The following is a 24,598-nucleotide window of genomic DNA, read 5'->3' as shown; positions in this document are numbered from 1 at the left end:
AGGTCTCCCATCCAGGTACAGACCAGGCTCAACCCTGCTTAGCTTCAGTGGGCAACCGGTCTTGAGCTACACGGTGATACAGCTGAACATTAACTGAAGCTCCTGACCCATATCTGCATGATTTGATACATTAGCTTTTTTGCAGTTCATTTAAATGGTCCTGAGGGTGATAAATGATTTATAAAGTGCTAATAATATTCCAAATGATATACAAATATATAAAAAGACAGGAATTCAATAAGAGGCCATGAAAACTGCATGCATAGTAATCAAAGAATTAACTGCACAACAGTCATTGCAAGGTTTAACCATTTTAAGGGTTGACTATTTTACAAAAAAAAAAAGCAGACTTTTCAGCATAGTGTGAAGGGGCTTTTAATAAGTCAGCAACCTTGCAGTCTATCATGATTTTTAGAACAACGAGTAAAATTATCATGATAGGTACAATAAAAGCAGCTCAAAGGTGACTTAACCGATCACTTGGAGAGTTGTAATCAACACATTTCATAACAGCAAGATTAAAAGCAACCTCTTCTCTGTATGTGCAGTATTTAATCAGCACACAATTCTCATAATTTGTGCCTAAAGCTGGAAAAAATATTAATGTACACAAATTAGGGGGGATTCTGTGACAAAGCTGGGGGAAAAATATCCTTTGTAAAAACTTAAAAATTGCGCCATAAGAACTCAGTGATGCATTAAAAAAAAATGAGTATTAAAAATATATGTATTCTCTCGGCATAAAACTTAAAAATGTTAGGTTCAGTGCAACAGGCCTAGGCCACACGCAGTTCTCAGGCTGGTAGTGTAGCGAGATGGTTCAGACTGGCCTGAGCACACTGTAGAACCATTCCCTTTACCGCCTCCAGATAGATCTCCTGACCTGAGTTCAGGTACAGCCACATGAGTCGACTCAACTGAGCAGTCACCGAATTCCCGTGTAAACTCTCTGTTCAGAAAGGAAACAGACATGAAAATAGCCAGTAAACATTTTCTAACTTTGGAAAAGTCTAGCCTTTTATTTACAGGTGTAATGCACAATCCATTGACAAGGCTGTCAGCAGATTTTGGTATGGACACAAGGCAAAATTACAATTTTTGTTAATTGCCCAAGCTGATACATTGGTCATATCCCTTGTGTTTATATTAACATTAATATTACACCTCGATTAGCAGGTTTAGCTTGAAGTATTCTTGCTGGGTATCGATAGATTTCCCAATTCGATTTCCATTCAAAAGCTCTCGATTTGTTTAAAATTGATCCGATTCCAATTTATGTGGGCATATTTCAGTTATAATGTCCATTTTGATTACATATAAAAGCAATTTGATGGTTGTCAATACTAACTTTAATATTCAAGCAATGTTTCAAATTTCCATGAAAAAAAATTCAAGTAAACAGTCAGTAAAAAGAACAGAAGTTTTCAACAGCAGTATTGTGTATTCAAGCAATTCGAAATTGAAAAGTAAATGAAATGTAACTATTAAAACTACTATAATTACAAGTCCTAACTGTAAGATTTTAATACATTAATACTTTTTAAAGCTACTAAAGTTAACCAGCCAAGAGCAGCGAGTGGTTTTCCATATCCTTGTCAATGTTATTGTTACTGTTGATTCATTAATACTGGCATACTACAAAACCACCACACGGATGGATTGTGTGGCCAATACGGACGTATGGAAGGTGCTAGGTGTCGCCTAGATTCTTAAAAATGAAGATCAAGAATAGATTAATCAGAAAACCACCTTTTTTTTTTTTTTTTTACCCAGCTCTAGACCGATATATACGTCACCAATTAATTTATTGGCATTAGTTGATAATTGTTAGCCCATTTGTGTCCATTGAAATAAATATACAGCCAGACTTGTCAATAGATATTGCACATTTGCTATATAAATTCTGTAAAATGTTTAAAACTGTACGTCTCGTTTTGACATCATTCAACTGTTATCTAGACATTTATATTGACCATTAGTCAACCTGCTCAATAGATATCAGCACTGTCCTTTGAAAACCCCAAGACCGCCACACACAAACCCTACTGCATCTATCATCACCCAAGATGCAAGTTTAAAAATAAATAAATAAAAAACCTCACAGAACAGATATGGATGAACGAAAACCGAAATCTGTAGCAACCATATTTCCAAGGCAGTAAACAAGACAAATTGCTTTGAGACTGGGCACACACATAAACTGACCATCATTCCTCCTCCCAGTAGGTCACAGAGGCATATAACTGCTCCCTCATAAATCCTAATCAAGAATTTCACATCATCTCTTCAACTTCAAACCACTGATGGATAGCCCTCAGACAGGGAGAGGAAAATTATATCTGACTGTATTCTGGTTCAACTACTGTACCACACTTCCCAGAATGACTATCAAATCTTCACCGCACTAGTTGACTAGACTTGTCTCCAGCCACCTCATCTAGCAATTTGTACAGCACTGATGAAAAAGCTAAGAAACTGAGAAAAGCACTGTATACATGTTAGTAATTATTTATTTTTATTAGTAACCATAGTTGAACTATGGTATTTGTATTAAAAACCATAGTAACCACAAAAATATTATTTTAATTAAGTTTCATTTTCCTGTGTTATTACTATTGTTTCACTATACCATGTTTAAAATTATGGTTAATATAGTAAAACATTGAAATATTTTGTGGTAACAATGGTTTTACTACAAATACCATAGTTCAACTATGGTTACTGTAGTAAAACCAGTTAATTTATTGCTAGGAAACCCAAAATAATTGTGAAGGACTACAAAGCTAGGGGACGCAAAACTTTTCGCAAGAACAAAACTTTTTGCGAGGGCATGCAAAACTTTCAGAAAATAAATTCCCTCCAAAATTAGAGTATTCTGGGTTCAATACAAGTTAAGCTCAATCGACAGCATAATGTGGCATAATGTTGATTACCACAAAAAATAATTTGGATTTGTCCCTCTTTTAAAAAATAAAAAACAAACAAAAATCTGGGTTACAGTTAGGCACTTACATTGGAAGTAAATGGGGCTAATTAGTAAACGTTGAAATACTCACCGTTTCAAAAGTATAGCCACAAATCGTAATCAATATTCATGTTAACATGATTTTAGTGAGATAAAATCACTAACCTTTTCTGTGTTGTTACATGCAATTTTACAAATTAGTTTCCATGACAACATTGCCAAAAAACCCTAAAACAATTTAAACAACTTTACAGCTCAAATAAAACACAATATTAACAGAATAAAGTACTTTTATAAAATTACTTAAATACAAATATATAAATTAGCTTCACATTTCTGCCTTTACAGCCTCTAAAAATAGGCTCCACTCACTTCCATTGAAACTGCCACACTGCTTCCTCGATTTTTGCTTTTTTAAAAAAAAAAAAAAAAAAAAAAAAAAGAGGGATGAGTCGAAATAATTTGTGGTAAACAATATTATGGCACAAAAACTGTCGATTGAGCTTAACTTGTATTGAACCCAGAATTTTCCTTTAACTTTTTTGCCACGCATGCCAATGGCAGGTGAATTGAGAAAATTACTAGCCATAAAAACGTATTCAGTTATTTTGCATCTTTCTTGTCAAAAATGTGCAGTTCCTATTTATTTTTTTTTATTTTTTTTTTTTTGCTTAAGGAATAGTTCTCCCAAAAATTCATCATTTACTCACCCTCATGCCATCCCAGATATGTATGACATTATTTCTTCAGCAGAACACAAAGATTTTTAGAAGAATATTTCAGCTCTGCAGGTCCATACAATACAAGTGAATGGGTGCCAAAATTTTGAAGCTCCAAAAAGGGCAACATAAAAGTACTCCAGACGACTCTGGTGGTTAAATGAATATCTCCTGAAGCGATACGATAAGTGAGGGTGAGAAACAGATCAATATTTAAGTCCTTTTTACTACTACAAATTCTCCTCCCTGCTCAGTCACTCCATCTGTTTTTGGCGATTTACATTCTTCATGCATATCGCCCCCTTCTGGGCAGAGAGGAGAATTTATGAAAAAAAAAAATTACTAAAATATTGATCTGTTTCTCACCCACACCTAATCATATCGTGTCTGAACACATGGATTTAACCACTGGAGTCATATGGATTACTGTTATGCTCCCTTTATCTGGATTTTGAATAAGGTGGCCAGACATCCCGTTTTTCCCGGGACAGTCCTGTATGTAAGCACTTTTTCTAGTGTCCTGAATAGTTCTGAAAAAAGAAGTGTTTTGTCCCGTATTTCCCCTCTCCTAAAACTTCTGTATCTCCTTTGCGGCTTTCTCAGTCACGCGAGTATTCTAATCAAAGGTAGCCAAGGATATGGCTTATAAAACCAATAAAATCACACCATGTTATTTGAAGTACATGAATGGATTCAACTTTCCAATCCCAATCAATAAGACATCCAGTTAGTGAACTGATTGAATAGTCAGTTTGAAAGAGCACACAGATGAAATTGCAGCTGGAAAAATGTCAAGGAAGCATGCATGTACATTTAATGAGGATCTTCAAAGAGAGTTTCGATTTCAGTCACAGACAGAGCCTAGTAAAGTGAGGCGTGAGATTTGTGGAACTCGCTTTTCCATCGCCCATGGAGGCCGCACCAACATCACGCAGCAAGTTCATACAAAAAAAGCATGCTGCTAAAAATGTGCCACACCAAGTGTTTTAGCGATTTTCAATTTTTTGGTGAAGCAAAGTTCAGAATCTGACAAGGTGCACTCAATTGAAGGACTTTTTACTTATTCTGTTGTGCACGGCCATAGTTTTCGATCGGCTGACTGCAAAACTGATCAAGAAATTGTATGATCCTAAATTTTCTTCTGCCTGCACATGATGCGGTCATGTGCAACGTACTCACTCCTTTGGAAGTTCAGAGTGATTTGGACAGGTGCTTGTTTGTCACATTGACTGTGGATGGATACAATTACAAAGACATTCTACTATCCACTAGACGATATAGAAGTAAAGATAATTGAGTTCGTCACTGCCAGGTGAGATGTCGGATTTGCAAACTGACTACATTTCCAACGTCATTGAAAAACATGGCATTGATCAAATACTAATTGACCTCTGTGCTGACAACACCAAAACAAACTTTGGTGGTGTTAAGAGAACTTGCAAAAGGCAAGCCAGGAAGGGAAATTTTGGGGATTGGCTGTAATGCACACATCATCCATAACTCATTGCAAACAGTAGTGGATTGACTTCTGATAGATTTAGAGAGTTTTGCTGTGAAAGTTTACAAATACTTCTTATCTACACTGTGCGCATGAAGGAGCTCAAAAGACTCTTGTGATTTTGTGCAGTTGGACTATCAGAAATTACTGCAGCATGGCAACACGTTTCCTCTCTCTAGGTCTAGCTCTTGAAATAATACTACACATTTTCAATGGTCTGTGTGCATACTTTCTTTCTCAAGAAAAATGTCCAAAGTTTCTAAGAGACATTTTCAGCGATCCTTGCACTAAACTTTGGATTGGCTTCGCACTCAAGCAAACAGCCATTTTAAACCATGCACTGGAGATAGTAGAGCAAGACCACATATCAGCCACAGAAGTGGCTTTGCACATTCATGACCTGAGAAAAGTCTTGCAGGCCAGGCTGTAGGAATCATTCATACCCTCTAACATTAAAAAGCAGTTGGATGGCCTGGCTGAAGCTGGTGACATGCGAGCAGATGATTTATTTTATGCAGTGAGAAACTTTTATTCAGCATCGGTGGATTACCTCCAAAATTGGAGCCGCTCATTGGAGAATACAGAAAAACTTGAGTGGGCCCTACTGAGGGACATCCCAGAGTGGAAAGACATTAAGAGCAGCCTCGAACACTTCTACTCCAGAATCCGCGCTCTCAGTTTGATTGACGAAACCACGCTCTTTGAGGAGTGGGCTTGCGTGAAAAACACTGTCACTCATTGCATCACTGAGTGGAAAATGAACAAGACGCCCATGTCTGAGAGGTGGACAGATGTTTTTCGTGAGCTGGAGAGAAAGACCATCACCTTCGGAGTCTTAGCCAAGGTTGTGGAGTTTGTTTTATGCCTGCCTGGGACATCTGCATCTGTGGCGCGTGTGTTCTCATTAATGAACACAGCATGGACACCGGATAAATCTCGACTCAGTGCTTTTCATACGTCTTATTTTTGGACTGGCCTGCTCTGCATTTTATGATAAACTCTTGAAAGACAAACGCACACTGAGAAAAATTGCTGCCAGCGAAAAGTCACAACGGTTACAGATGCGGAGCACCGTCTACTTCGCATTGATCTGCACCTAGGTAAGGATACATCAATTTCATTTTTGCTGGGAGGGGGCTGTCCTGTTTTCCACAAGCAGGAATCTGGTCACCCTAATTTTGGAGCTTCACAATTTTGGTAACAATTCACTTGCATTGTGAGGACCTACAGAGCGGAGATATTCATCTAAAAATCTATATTTGTTTTCTGCAGAAGAAAGAAAGTCATACACATCTGGGATGCCAGGAGGGCGAGTAAATCATGAGAGAAATGTTCATTTTTGGGTGAACTAATCCTTTAAGCCAATTTTATTAATTTTGCTGCTTGGCAGGTATTAACTTTGGACCCTGCTTTCAACCGTCACAATCTCATTTCAATACACATTAAATTGAATTTGGCACCTACATTGATTAAGGTCTATTTTTGTCTTGATATTGGCTATTGAGGCCTAACCTTAGAACTTGCATTGTTTCACTAATTGCCCTTTATACAATTCACACTATCTTGTAAGTCACTCGAAAAGAAACGAAAGCTTCTGCTAAGCTCATTAATGCAAATATAAATGCAAACTGTATGGACTCCAAAACTGGTACAAAGGATTAAAAGACCACACTTATAGTTGTAAATATAAAAAACCCTGCAGAATCAAGATGCAAACTTGGCAAAAAGTTTAAGACAGCATCAGCTTAAAAAATTGTTAATGAGATGACCTAATCAGAGCAGAAATACACTCAAGGGCAGCAAAGATAAGACCTAAGGGTCTCACAAGACTAGTAAAGCAAGGTGTGGGGATTTTTTTTAATTCAGCTGCGGTACTGGTCCCACCAAATTAATTAAAATGTATCGGCCCAGTTGCTCTGTTTTGTCATTACGATTGATTCCAGATCAGGTCATATCAAATGTTGTACTTTTGGAAGAATCACATGTCAAGTGCTAAAGGAACCTACTGTACCTTGCGAGATTTTGGTGTCAAACTCCAGTAGCATGAAGAGTTGGTCAGGTAGCAGCTGTCTGGACCAGGTATTTTCCTCCTGGTATATCCAATCATGGATCAGCCGCTTCCTACACAAGAAACCTTGCACATGATCCAGGTACACGGCATTACCAGACACCAGATACAGCCTTAAAAAGAAAAGGAAAAGAAAGTTACAATGCACGTGCTGGAAACCATTTATGAAAGCAACTACATGGCAAATGTACAACTTGTATTAAAAAAAGCCACAATGAGAATTAAAAAACCATGCAATGTAATAAATGTTTTTTGCAGAGAAAGTAATTTCTCAAGCACTTCTGAATAACAATGCCAGAGTGAGGAATTCATCTTTATAGTCTCTTAAGGTTACCTCTGTATAATAACCGTTTCAGCATAAGACCAAATTCCCTGAAAAAATTAAAATACTTAAGAAAACTTGATTTAAGTGCAGAAAATGCATGCAAGCACACAAACATGTACCGCATTATCTGTGGATTAACTAAACTTAAAACCAGTCAGGTAAGGCTGATGGGTTTGAATGTTAATGACGGGGCTGGGTTTCGATACGGATTTCCCGATTCAATTAGATTCCGATTCACAAGCTCGATTCGATTCCAATTCGATTCAATGTCGATTCATATTATTTCATTTATAAATGTCATTTTTGCTTACATATAAAAGAAATTCAGCTCATGATGTAAATTATACAGGGGACCTTATAATTAGGTACATTAGGAAAATATTAATTTTACTAATTATATTTTATTACTTTTTCATTACCTTGGTCACATTTTGGCTCTTTAAAAATGAATAAATTAATGTATTCAATCAATAAATATTATATTTCATACATTACATATTTACTGTTAAATTGCATATTTGCATCAATTTGTTGAACACTTTGTTCTTTTAACAAAAAACAGCATTTCTGTAAACACCTTTAAATGAGCACGTTAAAGCGGACTCGAATGGCCTTCCCTCATCTGTGCGATGCATGATTAGAAATAAATGTTTTTGTAGTTTGATCAACAACTGACTGTACAGAACAGAAGAGCATTAAGAGACAGTATTCAATGACAAACTGGTCACGTGGATCATGTCCTTGAACACACATTACACAGAACAACTTTTACTCTCAACACACTGTGAAAGGATCACACTATGGAATAATTCATGACTAAATTACACAATTACTGGTGAGTGAAATGTAAACATTTACCAGCCAGTTGCCAAATATATTCACTTTAGTCGCATAGCGCGAAATTTGTTTGCAAATGCGAGTGATTTCCTCTCATTGTAGCAGAGGGTTGCGCATTGTGTGAAAGATCGATCTTGGGATTTAAGAACAGAGATAAAGATCGTTCAAATGAAGATCACGATTAATATTTTTAGCCACCCCTAGTTAATGAGACAGCAGGGATGTACTGAACAATGTTTCCAAAAATGGACAAGTGGGTTGTCTGAATGACTAAACAGTGTTACCAGACTGCCACTAAAAAAGAAAAAAAACAAACTCAATATTCCACATCACCTGTTGGCTACACTAGTTGGACAAACATCCTGATCCATCCATACTAGATGGATAAAAATCAACAGAATCAAAAGAGAAGGAAATCTCTGATGCATTTGAATACATTTTATCTTCAAAATGTATTCCAACACATTACAAACTCCTTATTCTCCTTATCCAACATACTTTTAGCACTCATTTCTCACTGAGAGCTCTTGACATTTTCAATCACTCACTCATCTGCTTATGCAACACTATCCCCTCAAGGAAGATCTCACTTAAATTCTCACAATCCTGTTCTTGGTTTATTCTAATGCACTGGGTTTGGGATGACTTTAGAGCAGAGTTCAGTCCACGAAATGTGAGATCAGTCATCCTACACTTCAAAAGATGTCATCAACTGGCTTCAGATCTCACTCTGTCAGTTACTGCAGGCTATTTGTTTGAAGCTGCCAGCAGTGCCAGTATCTCCACCCTGCGCTCACACCAGGCTTCAAAGCTCAGTCAGAAAGCCTGGTTGGCTGCAAAAGCTCGAGGTTTTTGGCACTAGTTTTTAATGGAAGCAAAAGCAATTCCAATGAAGGCACATCACTTTAAAAAGTCTAAATAGTAATCTGATAGCCAAAATCAAAGGATGATTCTCATGAAACAATCTGTATATAGCACAATTCATACACAATGGCAATTCAAAGTGTTTTACATAATGATAAAGAAAATACAAGATTTAAACAAATTATTTTAAAACCAATTAAGAACAAGAAATAAGAATAAAAAGTAATAAAATAAATAAAATGATGCAGTCAGTAAATGCAGTTAGACCAATAAGCATTCACTTATTAGAACAATAGCTTTAGCAGCTTTCTCTTTTTCCTTTTCAATGAACACTATTTAGAAATAGAACTGCAAGGCCTTTTCTGCTATGTGGCTATTCTATTCCGAGCATACAACCCCCCCCCCCACCCGAGAACTTTGAGAGATCCGGCCAAAGTGCATCTCGAGACTGCCCTGCAACCAACAATAGCAGTAAAACGAAAATAGAGCAATTACCCGCCTCTATTTCACCTAGATATTAACACAGTAGACATTTGTGCGCTCCATCGGGCATTACAAAGATTTTGCATGTTTTATTTTTCGATTTTTAAAGAAATTTCAGATTCATTCGGATTCGCAATGCGTCCGACTTCAAAATTATAACCATTCAATATGGTATAAAAAAAAAATTTAAAAAAGATGTTTTAAACAAATGTTGTGCCCAAGATCCAATAGTAAATAAAAAATAATTTGAGGCATGTCCATTGCACCATTTCTCTCTACTGCAACACTTTTTTTGCAGCCCTTTCAAGACATCGTTTGTGAAATAAAGACTTTTCTGCCATTATATATCTGCAAGAGATGTTCAAACATGAACAACTGTATACTTGTCACAAAAAAAAAAAAAAGTGTTGTAGTTGTGTCTGCATAACCTATTTCTGACACCAAGTAATTACAATGTTTCTGAAGATGTTGTCAAAAATGTGGAAAAACATTAAACTAGGTCTTATGTTGTTTACAATGATTTCAGACTTCCCTTCTCATGTTCCAAAAGAAAAGAAACAAAATCATGAACTTTCAAGTGTAATCTAAATAAAATAAGCATTTCATAAAAACTGCCCCAAAATGGAGGCTCTACTAGGTACTAGCACAAATAGCATGTTCCTAACACAATTTTTGTGACAGAGCTTCATTTAAGCAAAACAAACCATCAGTCAACCAAAAACATTTTGTGAAGCGATTGCTTTTAAAATATGGATTCACAATATATCAATTGCTGATATCGGCATCACCAATATTACCACCCTTTAATTATCATAATCTGTTTAATTAGGCCAGTTTTGGAAGCAGAGAATATAAAAGGCTTTATTTTTTATTTATTAAAAACATGATCACGCAGGAAGTAGACATGTTACCGAATTTTCTTGTACCCTGACATCAACCCCATTCTGATAAGTTACTGACAAGCACAAATCTCCCATCAGAATTTTTTGCATTAGCCCAGGTACGTTTACCTTCTACTGTGGTGCAACAATGCACGTTGGGGCAGCAGTGTCACAGACCAGGGTTGTGTGTACCGTGTTAAAAACCAAGATGTAATAAATGTTCACAATCAATGTTGAGCACTATTTGGAGATTTCAATTTCCCTCTAAAAAAATATTTTTCTCCACTGATGGTTTGGTTTAAGGTTTGGAGGTAGAGTTAATAAACTATGCATTCCTCTTCAATCTATTATATCATTAGCTATGTTTCCATCCAAGTTGCGAATTTAATTTATGCGAAAAATCGGAATATCGCAAAAATAATGCACGGATAAAGCTGCGTTTCCATCCCTTGTGTTCAAAAGAACAAAATTGTCAAACCCAGGGAAACTGTAGCGATTGTGTGACTAATAAAATACTTGCTGTTTAGGATGTGCAGACAAAGCACTTTAATAACTAGTTTTATGACTAGAAATGACAGCATGTCACACAGTTCTGGGAGCACTGTGTGTGTGCGTTCTTCCATGACTTTGCGGTGTGGATCTAGAAGATATTCTTTAAAAGTATCAATAAACCTGCTCTTCGGGAAAAAGTGCAAGTTTGTGTTCAACTTATTTGCTCTGCAAACACTATGCAGGCTCTGGATTTTTAGGACACCAGTATTTCAGAATGACCAGGGCAACAATTCAGTTGTGATGATTGGTCCGCTGGTTCGTCCAGTTATGAATGAATTCAGTCACATTATTTTTTTGATGCGCATCTTGTATTCCTGTTAAATTCAATAGGAGTTAATTCGGTAAATGTGTTTCCATCATAGTTTATGCGCATTTCTTCTTATCGAATAAAAAATGTATCCACCTCAAGCGAGCGTATAAGTTTTCCATGCGTATCTTGGCGTTTCCATCCAGCAGATTTTATGCGATATCCTAAAATGCGCATAAAAAAAAACGTTGATGGAAACATAGCTACTGAAAACTAAAAACAACTCACTTTTGTCACCTCTGTGGACATTTCTGCCAGAAACTGGAGCTCATGTGTGCCCTTGCGTCCAAAAAAACCTCCTGCTTCGGCCGCTGTGTACAGTAGTTAGAAATTCGGTGAGCACAGATCGATTTTAGCTGAAGAACTTTTGACCTACAGTTGCCGAATTTACAGTGAGTTTAGTCTGTTCCAACTTGTTACATTTTTTAAGGGAAGATCCCCTACAAAAGGATCCACATCTACATGCGTTTAACGATTCATGATTTTCAGAGCACTAAACTGAGAAGTAACCATCCAAAACATCCTGCAGTTTTCTCTAACCTGATCTTCAAATACCCCTAGCTAGGGTCCCCCAATGAATCTCAGCCATTTCCACCCCAGACTACTATGTTATCGATTATTGCACGATTTCACTTGCAGGTCAAATACTAGATTTGAGTTTTAGCACCTTTAGAATATAGATTTAGAATATCAGTCATCTGTATATGCCAAAGTGCATGTTTTCTAATCCTTTTATTTACTACTTCTAATTCCATTTTAGTAGGGAGAGACAAAGACAGAGAGAAGACGTAGACAGGACTGACTTGTAGTAGGGGAGTGTCTCAATCATTTTCCAGTTGACATAATTTGCGGCCGTCTCCTCCAGTGCGCAGACGCGGGTCATCTGTACTTTGGCTACCTGCCAGAAGCGTTCGTGCTCGATGAGAGTCTCCTGCATCTCCCGTCTCAGCAGAAGATAGACGCCCTCCAGTGTGTCTTCATAAACCTGCCAATGACATATCACTCCATCAGCACACACGAGGCATGTGCAACAGGACACAGCAGATTCTACCTGACCTTGCCGTGCATATACATCTGGAAACAGCCTAAATTTGCATATTCATATTAATAGTGATAGAGATACAACTGCAATAAAAATAGGTTTATGACACGTTTCTGTGGTAATGCTGAAACGATTCCGAAATCATAGACGAACTAAGATAAAGTGATTAATTGAAACAAAACTAATTACATTTCCTAATTAATCTGCTGTTAAAAAAGTTTTGGCACATCTAATGTCTCACTGGTCTTTTTTGTGTCCTTGGATGCTCACGTCACGTGTGTTATAAGAGAGAGTGTATAATGTTGGGAGAGTGTGTATGCTCAGACGTGCAGTGTAATTGAGTGGAACATGCACCGATATGTATATAATCCATTTATGCAGCCATTAGATAGAAGCTTCTGCTCAGGCCTTGACCTGTGAAATCATTTGTACTGGCTAATGAACGAGGATGCAGATGATGAACAATGCTGGAATATTTAAGACTGTATCCTCAGAAGAACTTTATTTGGGATATCTGAGGTGTGGAAGAGAAATATCAGTTGGGATAGAACAGGGGACAATCATATGGGAAGAAAACATGGTAGGAAGGTTAGTCATTGGAAGTGCTGGTTAGAATGACGTTACAGTGCATACTAATAAAAGAACAATATATATTTTAGGCCTATAAAACAGCTGATATTTAACCATGCTGACTTGGCCAATGTATTATGTATCTTTAAGTATCATTTAAACCTTTTTCAAACATTTTGTGAATTGAGTAAATATATAATTAGATGAATTTCAGCATATGTACATCTCAACTGGTATAACTAAATTGTGTTAGCCTATATCTCATACTATATGGTATATTACAATTACATAATTATATAGCAGCCATGCTAAATTCAGTAACCAGTAGAGATTCTGTGAATCTCGGTGGTACAGAAAACTCTCGTCCAATAATAACAGTTGCCAGGTCACAAGTGGACACATCTATGCATATATTTTCAATGGCTTCAAACGTCGCTCATGCACTTTTTTTTTTTATTACCATTTTGAGACTCGTTTTTAACTTGTTTTATTTAATGTGAAACAGTGTGTTAATTTCATCAATGAAATAACTGCAAAACTGTTCGTTGACAAAGGGTTTGTTGGTTATGTCAGTGATAACGAAGACTAGATTAAAAGGAGCATCATGACAATAAACCATTTTTAATTAAAGCAATGTTGATGAAAATATGGCGGTAAAATATACTGCAAGATATTAGTGCACAAACAGAAGAGGCATCTGGAAAGAATTGATTCATATTCCAATAATCCAGTATGTGGGGGACTCTTATCTTTGAGCTACATGAACACCGGGCAAAATGAACCACTTTACAAACAGGTAAATTACCACACTTAAATGCATCCTATTTATACATGAGATCAATCCCTATATCCACAACGTGCAGTATATGTAATATAATAACTTACATCCGCACAATGAAGCGAATAAACAAGTGAACTTGAACCAAGTTACGTGCTAATCGGAATGTGTAAATTGGGTTGTGAATAGACTTTATTCACAGCAGTGCCATCTTTGATTTTTGATGGGAATGACAATGAGGCTGCGAGGGAAAGACGTACAGTCTCTTCAATGAGCTGTACTGCAGTTTAAAGAGTTTTTGGATCATTCCGTGGACAAAACATTGAAAAAATATCTTTCCAAGTACATTCAGTAGGCAAAAAACTCTAGACAACGTTGTGGAAAATCAGATGTGATCTAGGAGCTTTGTATAGCTTTATACCTTGCATACCATTGAAGAGACAGTCAGAGAAGAAAAAAAATCCATTGATGGGATAAGGTGGTCATTCAGTACATTCAGGTAGTCAGCTGACTTCATTTTATTGCCGCATAACGTTGCAGAGCATAGATCTGACCAATTGAAGCAACCCCAGATCATAACACTGCCTTAAATCCAAACCGCAAAATTTTTTTGGCCAGTCAGTGTATATCTGGAGCTCATGTTTTCACAACAAGGAGGACAGTTGTACTTTGTTGTCTTTCATACATGTTTAAATTAATAATTTTATTTTTTTTTCCAAATGTTGGAATATTTTATTAAAGTTTGGTAGGTTACAGTTCGACACATAATTTGTTGACTAAAATTGAATGCAATTTAAGTAAAAGACTATAATAAATGACCAAATATTGACTCACTTTAAAGGATATTTTTGTCAAAAGAAACAAAAAAAAAAAAAAAAAAACTAAAAATTAACTCTGGTGAAAACTGTTTTTTGCACTGTTCCCAGACTTATCATTCGTTACAAATAATTTTATCTTTTGGTTTGCATCCATCAAGTGCCAAATAAAGAAAATACATAAGATGAGATCTGATCAGATGAAGTAAAGAATTCAACTTTACCGTAGACTTTGTCTGGCCATTCTCTATTGACCTCTCTCATCAACAAGGCATTTCCATCCGCAGAACTGCCGCTCAATAGATGCTTTTTTTTATTTTGGCACCATTTGGAGTAAATTCTAGAGACTGTTGTGCATGAAAATCCCAGGAGATCAGCAGTTACAAAAATACATAAACCAGCCCATCTGGCACCAACAATCATCCATGCGATTATCTAATCAGCCAATCGTGTGGCAGCAGTGCAGTGCATAAAATCATGCAGATACAGGTCAGGAGCATCAGTTAATGTTCACATCAACCATCAGAATGGGTAAAAAATTTGATCTCAGTGATTTGGACCATGGCATGATTGTTGGTGCCAGATGGGCTGGTTTGAATATATCTGTAACTGCTGATCTCCTGGGATTTTCTCTAGAATTTACTCCGAATGGTGGAAAAAACATAAAACATCCCGTGAGCGGCAGTTCTGTGGATGGAAATGCCTTGTTGATGAGAAAGGTCAACATGGCCAGACTGGTTCGAACTAACAAAGTCTACGGTAACTCAGATAACCGCTTTGTACAATTGTGGTCAGAAGAATAGCATCTCAGAATGCTATTCTGAGATGTGGGTTGGCGCTGTTTTGGCGGCACGAGGGGGACCTACAAAATATCAGGCAGGTGGTTTCAATGTTGTGGCTGATCGGTGTATATGTCCTATGATTTTAAAGTACTTGTACTGTGATAATATTTTAATCATACCGCCTTTCACTAGTCACTGGAAACTGGAAAGATAGTGCTTCAAAATTATTCAAACCTTATGCCTGTCAAGGACCAAAGACTTCATCCAAAGAGACAATTAATTAAAAGTCATATACAGTATGCTTTATAAGCAATATTGTTCACAGTTTCCAGCATTTTTTCCATAGATATTCTGTACCTTTCTTCGCTTCAGTCGGCCCCAGTCACGGCCCAAGATCCAGGCCAACAGAGACTTACACATGGAGAAGTAGTTTTCAACCATCTGAATCCCTGATGGAAGAAAACAAGTACAGTTATAATAAGAGAAGTGGATATTCCAAGAGACTGGAGCAGAGATATTTGATGTGCAGAATATTTTCCAGTTAAAGGAAGCAGTATACGCATAGCACCTCAAGAGAGAATACCACATTAGACTCAAATATGGTTGGCAGCTGGATTCCGCAGTCAAGGATTTAAAGATCAAACCGTTACCCCCCACCCCCCACCCCGAGTCAACACAACTAACTCCCAACTTTACTTACCCACACTCTCATCTCCTCGGGCCAATCTGCCTCTCCAGTAGTCTTTGGTGATGGGGTGTAGGGATGCCAGGTACCTCACATCGCACAGGGTTTCGCCCCAGGTGGCCACCTTTCTCTTGCTGTGCTTCTTCCATTGCAGGAAAATGGATCGCAGCAGTTTGTTGTATGGAGCCGGCTGATGAAACAGCCAGTAAGTGAAGAGCCATTGGAACCTGCACTGGATGTATTGGTGGTACATGGACTCCAACTCTGCATGGTCTAAAGTCCACAAAATAATTGTACAACTTAGAATGAAAGCTGTACAGCCTGCTGATGAACACTTTTGCATAGGCTGCAGATAATATCAAAATAAAATCTAAATAGCAATGTGGACTAGTGCACTTTTTCAACAGCAAAAGACTGTTTAATTAAAAGGAATGTTCAATATAAGTTTAGCTCAATCAACAGCACTTGTGGCATAATATTGATTACTACAAAAAGGGATTCGTCCCTCGTTTATATATAAAAAATAAAACAAACAATAATTGTGGTTATGGTAAGGCACTTACAATGGAAGTAAATGGGGCCAATACATAAATGTTAACAAAGACACCGGTTCAAAAGTATACCATAAGACGTAGTCATCATACATGTTAACAAGATTGTAGTATGATAAAAATCACTTACTAAAGACCGGTGAAGTGCTTCTTTGCTCAGAGCTAGGGCTGCACGATTTGGACAAAGTCATATTGTGATTATTTAGAAAAATATTGGGATTGTGATTAGAACTACAATATGATAAACCAAAAACTAGTAAGTGATTCCTTTTGAACAAAATGTGTTAATGTTTTGTCCATGTTGTTAAGGGCCACTCTTTGAGGGTTCACACTCGAGTCCTCTTAAGAACCAAACTCTGACTTTTTACACTTAAGCTACAAATAAACACATTAAAAAAATAAAACAGTAAGACAAAGAGAAAAAAATAAAAATAAAAAAATCCCCACTGTGTGATAGGGTCTCAGCCCACTATTTGTCATCATTCATTTTTTGGAACCCAGTCAACTTGAATATTATTTTCTTGTAATATTATATTAAAGCAATATGACTAGGGGTGGGATCAATATAATCTCGATTCGATATCAGAACACTTAAATGACAAAATATTACAGAAATGTTTTTATTTTCTGAAAAAATGTTTTAGCAAAATACACAATTTCTCATCAAAATAAAGTTCTCTAATACACAATATAAATGCTCAAAGTTTAAATAAGAGTTTCTCATTTACCTTCCACTATAAGAAAAGATCACAAACAAATGAGCCTTCAAAAATAACGGGCTATTCAGGCTGATCAGGTGCAGAACAAGCAATAGAACTGAACAGAACCTGTCCAGAAAAAAGTATGTGAAAGTGAATATTTTATTTTTTTATCATTTTTGTCATCACTATAATCAAATTTTAACTTTGTAAAAATAAAATTCTACATTCTATTAATTAATATTATATCATGAAATGGTATATACAATAATGACATGAGCAATCACTGTTTGAAATAATGTGTACAATTTACAAGTAAAAACATTGAGTTTACATTCATTTGTATAAGAAATGCTAAAAAGGCACCATCACTTTAAGAGATTCAACATGCATTTTCAGTGTTCTGGTTCAGCGAACATCAAGAATCTCTCGGTTAGTGCATCCATGCTGTGTTAGATAAGAATTGATATTTATTTGTACTTTTTTATCTTACTACAGAACAGAAAGGATGTTAAGACACATTATTCAACGAAAGTGGAGTCGCCGGGGGCCTGGGTAGCTCAGCGAGTACTGACGCTGACTACCACCCCTGGAGTCGTGAGTTCGAATCCAGGGTGTGCTGAGTAACTCCAGCCAGGTCTCCCAAGCAACCAAATTGGCCCGGTTACTAGGGAGGGTAGAGTCACATGCGGTAACCTACTCGTGGTCGCGATTATGTGGTTCTCGCTCTCAATGGGGCGCATGGCAAGCTTGTGCGTGGATCGTGGAGAGTAGCATGAGCCTCCATATGCTGCGAGTCTCCACGATGTCATGCACAGCGAGCCACATGATAAGATGCGTGGATTGACCGTCTCGGAAGCGGAGGTAACTGAGACTTGTCCTCCGCCACCTGGATTGAGGGGAGTACTCGCCACCACGAGGACCTAGTAAGTAGTGGGAACTGGGCATTCCAAAACTGGGGAGGAAAGGGGATAAAATTAAATAAAAAAGAAAAGAAAAAAGGAGTCGCCTCATCTCATCACAATACACGGAGGAAACGATCCGTTTTAAGCACTTTTCATCAAAACAAGGCAAAAAGCGCAGTAGAGGTAAATCAAGTGAGAGATTATGATGTTTAACGGGCCATTTCATCTGTGATCACATGCACAGAAACCAATGTTGCAAATTTCGAAATAGAGTAATGCCACAATATGGTTTGTCATTTTTTTGGTTTGCGATATACTGAAATTCAATATATCGTCCCATCCCTACATATGACACGAGCAAGAGTGCTATATGGCCCTATATCAGCACGGCTATGATTTGGCCACAGGTAATCACAGCCGTGCTGATTTAAGGCCATACAGCACAATTGCGAGAGTGAAATTGCTTTAATACAACAGTTCAACAAACAAGCAAATACAAAAAAATAGAGGAAAAACTGCATTTGTGCATAGAAGTACTTTCTAACGCTACGAATCAGGATCTGCTGTTGCTAGTAAACCTCCATTTATAAATTGAAAACATCACTTTAGGACTAGAAACGACGGCTTGGGCTGTTTTTAACAAATTATTGGAGTAACAAGGATGTGTGCGCGTGTATGTTGCAAATGAGCATGTGCGATTACCTACGTCTGTCACGAGATGAACATTAAAGCTATAGCTGTTTAACTCTATTCCTCAGCTGTAGTGTAGTGTTGTGTTAGCTTGCTGAACATAATGGAATGCTGTTCAAATACATCCTACTTTCACTGTGTAAAAATAGTAATCCTATCGGGGTACAATCAGAAAGAGGCACAGAACGAACTGTTGTATAATTGTATTTGTACAGTATATTAACTTGTAGAGGACAAACATATTTGGAATTACACAAAAGAAACATTTAAGTGAACATGGAGCACATTTAAAAATTACACGCTCGGCACACGTAAGCAAACGGAACCAAACTCGGAGTCAGGGCCGTCCTTAGGGTAGTGTACCGCAGGACGCGAGGGGCCCCGCATTCGACCTTACCATGGACCCTGCCTTGGCTAGGGAAAGCCCTGCTCAGAGCACGTGTTACTACGATGAGCACGAGATGGAGTTGTGGAGCACAGGACCACTCTGAAAACACTGTAATAATGCATTTACACAACACAGACAGGACAGAGCAGCGTGCATAAAAATTTGAGGCGAGCAGACTATTCATTTAATTAAATCACAGCCCTTCACGGTTTAATAATTTGCACATGGTCATATCGCGATTTTGATTTTCTTTTATTTATTGTGCAGCCTTACTCAAGAGCCAAAAAGAAGTTTGAAAAAGATGAGCAATGACATACAGTTTGCGAACATTCAGACAACAGACATATCGCTTGAAGAGGTGTTTAGAGGAGCATTTAAATATGAGGACATTCAAGACTACTTGTAAAACATCAACTATTATTAAAATGTGTTATCAATGACTTTGTGCCTCATTCGAAGTGTAGAATTCACACAAAATCAGTAATAGAAGCTGTTTTAAATACTCAGTGATGATTTCAAGTAATGTATATGTAGTAGATAATGTGTAATTTGTAATGTTTAACTTTTGCATTCATTGCGCTAATGAGCTAGCACGCTATTCGTAGCCATAATGTGCTGATTACTCTGTTATTGTAATTTATGATGACACTGACACTACTGCAAAGATGGGTGTATAAAAAGAGTGTTAACTGGCAGATTCCAGACAGAAGAATGATGATACGCATGTCTTAGGGCAGACATGTGAATGGCTTGTGGCTGCAATTGGCATATGAGTGAAACAGCATATCAAACAAAAGAGTGAATAGACATTGGTTGCTTCTCATTTTATAAATAGTTCATCCTCTTTTCCTTGTTCCTGTCCTCAAACCCGTGACCCAGAAACCGATCAATGCCCGTCATCATGAAGGACATAACCTCTTTTTCATTCCCGTAAATGTAACTGAAATTAGCTGTCGGCCTCAAAGTAGGTGGGCTCCAGGTCACACCTACCAATGACGTGGACCAATGGCAGTAAGGTAATCAGATGGTATGCAGTCACAGATGTGCGAATATCAATCATGGCTCATCCAATCATATTTAAAGCAAGAACTATCTGTTTTATAAGATGTCCTTCGACAACTTGACTATCTGTGGCAGAACTACTGATTCAGTTTTGCAAGTTCTGTCAGAGTAGTTTGGTAGAGAGACCTTAAACTTGACATTGACCAAGCAGGATGAGACACTTTCTGTTCAAAGCGAACACCTGCAGGACAGGGGGCTTTCATACATGGTGTATTAAAAGAGCACCATCAGATAAGAAATACCAGGTGAGGACGAACCATTAGTCTCAGTCCTTCACCAGAGGCACACAGTTCAGAACTTATGCGTCATACCCCAACTCTACAATCAACAGTCCATCGTTGCACTTTGAAGTGACTCACCGGTGAAAAAATTGGATTACGACATTTTTCTTCAAAAACCCCATTACTTTTAGAGGGGAAAAGTATACAGAAAAGATGTCTAAAAAGGTCAACCCAACCAATCATAGTGCTCAGACATACTGATGTCCTTTTGGTTAGATGGGGGGGGGGGGGGGGGTTCAAAATGTCTCTTTTTGTGTTTCACATAAGATAAGAAAGAAAGTCAAAGGTTTGGAATGACAAGAGTAAATGACGACAATTTCATTTTTGGGCGAAATAATCCTTTAAAAATGACTGACTGCCACTTTTCTGACTCAAATTATCCAAAAACATATTCAAAATTTGATGCTTTTACATTTACGATATAGGAGACAATTGCAAACGTAATCTCTCACCAATGTTTTGGTGTTGGCTAAGAACATGTTGGAACACCCGTGAGATGCTACCATGGTGCTCCAAAGCAAAATTATAGAGTTCCCTCCATTCAAACTTTAAGGTACCACAGTCTTCAGTTTTCTCTAGGATATAAAAAGAATAAAGCAAGTTAGGCTTAATTTAACGTGGAAACCCCAGATATTCCATGACAGTTGATAATAATATGACCACCTTGGAATTTGTCCTGGAACAAATCTCTGGTGATGCCCCATAATTTCTCAACATCACTGCACGGAAGTCGCACTGAGGGCAAGGGAACGCTCTCCTCCAGCACAAGCCACTGGATCCAGTACTTGTGCGGTGCGAGTGGGATCTCCATGAAGAGCTTCTCCTGAAGTGCGCGGTTACAATGGATGTTTCTAAAGAGGGACCTCCACATAAAAACCAAGCGAAAGGCGGTTTTGGCCATCACAGGACACCTGGCGTGGGTATATGACAGACTGACCCTGAACGAATCCTGTGGAGACAGATTTGGGAGCGGATTACATGAGCTGCATGCAAGTGACCGCTGCAATACCGGATGTATATGTTTGGCACCATAATGGATTCAAAATCAAAGCACGTGCAGATTACGTGACAACACTCATGCGCAATTCCTCTGAATTTCACGAATTCTGTGAAGAACATTTCAGTTATATTTTTTCCACAAAGAAAAATAAAATAAAGGGTTCGCACAATTTATACTAATAATTTTCCATGAACATTTCCAGACATTAGTGATTTCCAGATAAAGACCTTGTGTGTCTCATTTTGATTCAGACCGATTCGTCAATGAATCTTAGAATTTAATCTGTGAATCGGTTTGACCACTTAATTGAAAAAAAGCCCCAAAAGATTTAATCACAAATCGTAAGTATGGTTCGCAAGCAAGTTTTAGTCTACACAAGAGCAATACTATAACGGATTAAATATTTGACAGAAGATAGATATAAAATGTGCATTTACAAAAAATACTTTTCAGATTTTATTAATTTCTCTAACGTTTTTTTATGAGCGTGTGTGAACCCTAAAAAAAAAAAAAAAAAAAAAAAAAAAAAAAAAAGATTTTTCATTGTGACATTATGACAATTAAGCCCCCACCATTTAATGCACAATAAAATATTGATTATTATAATGAATAGTTAATATTATTTATGTTGTACAGTTTTTGGTTGTCCTCAAAAATACTCTTTTGACTTTCCAACTTAAAAAATATTGACATTTTCAATTCAGTTCTGGCCCATAAAAGTTGAACATAGCCTAAACATTTAACATCTTGACATTATTTTTATTCATAAAGAACAACTTGACTGTTGTTCTTTATTATATCATGAATGAAGCAAGGATTGTTAACACCAGTGATGATAATTCTCTTAAAAGATTAATTTTGTAAGATTGTGTCAAAAGAATCACAAATCATACACCACTGATCAGATTAAAAATCAATCATATAATTAAATTGTTTAATTTTTACTGAACAAACAATGTAACACCAATAAGATATTTAAACGAATCAAGTTGAAATAAAAGTTAGTTAAAATGTAAATTAAGAACTTTTTCAACATGGTGGCAAAATCACCATATGCCCATTTGAGCAACCTCATCTTCTTCTGAAAGGTCTTTTCCACAACTTTTCGTATTTTCAAAATACAATTTAACACCGATAACACGAATTACATGAAATATAGCGGAAAACATAATTTAATTATGAATTACTTATTTTGTTTTGCACACTTGTTGGGCCTTGCACTTATGCTGACCTGAGAAAACAAACATACACACAAATGTCATAGAAGCGCCTACGAGATGCTTTTGCAGGCAACTGACAAATTGAAATATAATCTTCTTAAAAATGTGTAAAACAATATAGTCAATTTATATTATTTAATAAACGGTTAAGTTACAGAAGGATGCCTTACATTTTTTTTATTTTATTTTTTTATTTGAAATCTTTTTCCATGACAGAAGTCACCACATTTTGATAATGACCATTTTAATTAACGATGATAAATTGATAATAAAGAAATAAAAATAATAAAATCACAGAATAACAAAATACAAATAATAAAGATACATATAAAATATAATAAAACTAAATAACTTGAAATCTAGGTTTCACGGTAATGAGAATCTAATTAGAATCAATAGTGACAAAAATGAAAATTACAAACTCAAAATGCATTACAGTAAGAATGGGGGGGTATTATTATCATGAAAATGTAAATGCGCAATACTAATAGAGAGAAATATGCCTTGGCTCGAACATGTTTCATTTTCGTGAGATTTATAATTCACGCGCTTTGATGGATTTACGGCGCCAAATTTTACCTGGAAGTGTAGCGTCCACAGAGAGTCACAGGAACAAACTCGGAACAATGAACTGCAGGTGCTGCCGAGTCTCAGCAGCGACACTGGATCCAAGTTCCTCAAAATAACAAGCAGGACCTCGTCACTTAAATGCAACAAACCCGTTCTGTTGGCGCTGCTTTCACTAGCAATATCCAGTGGATGGATCTCTTCGTCTGAGGCGGCAGTCAGACAGGAGAATTGTTCCAACAACTCCCGCTCCCAGGTCGTGCTGAGGTCTGCCATACCTGTGCCGGTGTCACTGCCCTACTGGCAGGCACCTCTCAGGTGTTAAAAAGGTCAAAGGTGAGGAAGAAACTACCTGAGAGGGCAAAGGTGGGTTAATCAACGGAATAGCTCATGAATATAAATGAGGGCCTCCTGCAGCACGCTAACATAATTAACATGCATAAGGCAAGCCAATCAGGTAAGCCTACTTGGATCGTTACATAATTAATATTAATAAAAGCAACTGCTCCCCATGCATTTCCGAAAAGTAATGGCAGAATGTATGTAGGTGTTTGTAATGCTAATTTATTATTCGTTCTGGCAATGTCTTTAATTTACCATGCTTGTTTAGTGTGTTTTTTTTTTTTTTTTTTTTTTTTTTTGTGCATTTTTTATGTAGTTGTGCACCTGAATTTGGGAATCAATAATGTTGTGTATCTGGGTTCAGCTTCGTTGTATACTATGTTGTCTGGAGCAATTGTGCTACCTAGGTATGTTGTATGTGCAGATTATTTGGTTATCTGAAAAGTAACCAAATAAATAAATAATCCCAAAGAGTTTGAAACCATGCTGTTGCACAACATATGACTACTAGGGACTGCTTGAAAATATTATAACCAGTTTGCTTTCTTAAAGTTAACATTCCACATAAACTTTTGCAATAAATAGAAAATAGGCATTTGTAAACAAAATGATCCAATAGATACATTTTTCATCATGTCTTTACATAAAAGGGCAAAAATTATGATATATTCTAGACTGATGTACGATCTATCCAGAGAAAGGAGATGTACTATAAATATTGAA

General features: G+C 37.0%; 1 protein-coding gene across 1 annotated transcript; it reads right to left on the bottom strand.

Moving 5' to 3' along the window:
* Window positions 1-376: 376 nt before the first annotated feature.
* On the bottom strand, window positions 377-24,507 carry si:dkeyp-114g9.1 (uncharacterized protein LOC555399 homolog). The gene is made up of 9 exons (XM_051654362.1): window positions 24,499-24,507; window positions 23,546-23,830; window positions 21,410-21,695; window positions 21,199-21,321; window positions 16,187-16,444; window positions 15,844-15,935; window positions 12,303-12,484; window positions 7,194-7,363; window positions 377-949 (listed from the first exon to the last, which is right to left on the bottom strand). Exons 1-9 carry the CDS (start codon window positions 24,505-24,507, stop codon window positions 795-797), a joined length of 1,560 nt encoding a protein of 519 aa, XP_051510322.1. The 3' UTR covers window positions 377-794.
* Between the last annotated feature and the right edge of the window lie 91 nt (window positions 24,508-24,598).

This window comes from Myxocyprinus asiaticus, chromosome 25 (genome assembly GCF_019703515.2).
Source record: "Myxocyprinus asiaticus isolate MX2 ecotype Aquarium Trade chromosome 25, UBuf_Myxa_2, whole genome shotgun sequence".
Lineage (NCBI taxonomy): Eukaryota > Metazoa > Chordata > Actinopteri > Cypriniformes > Catostomidae > Myxocyprinus > Myxocyprinus asiaticus.
This window is presented reverse-complemented; position numbering and strand designations above follow the sequence as displayed.

Bases quoted from the DNA above. Each gene is read 5' to 3' on its own strand.
- si:dkeyp-114g9.1 (XM_051654362.1), bottom strand. The intron at 16,445-21,198 runs GTGAGAGATTAC...TGTGGACTTTAG, and splicing joins TAGCCAACACCAAAACATTG to ACCATGCAGAGTTGGAGTCC. The intron at 7,364-12,302 runs GTCAGTCCTGTC...TTTCTTTTTAAG, and splicing joins GAGACACTCCCCTACTACAA to GCTGTATCTGGTGTCTGGTA.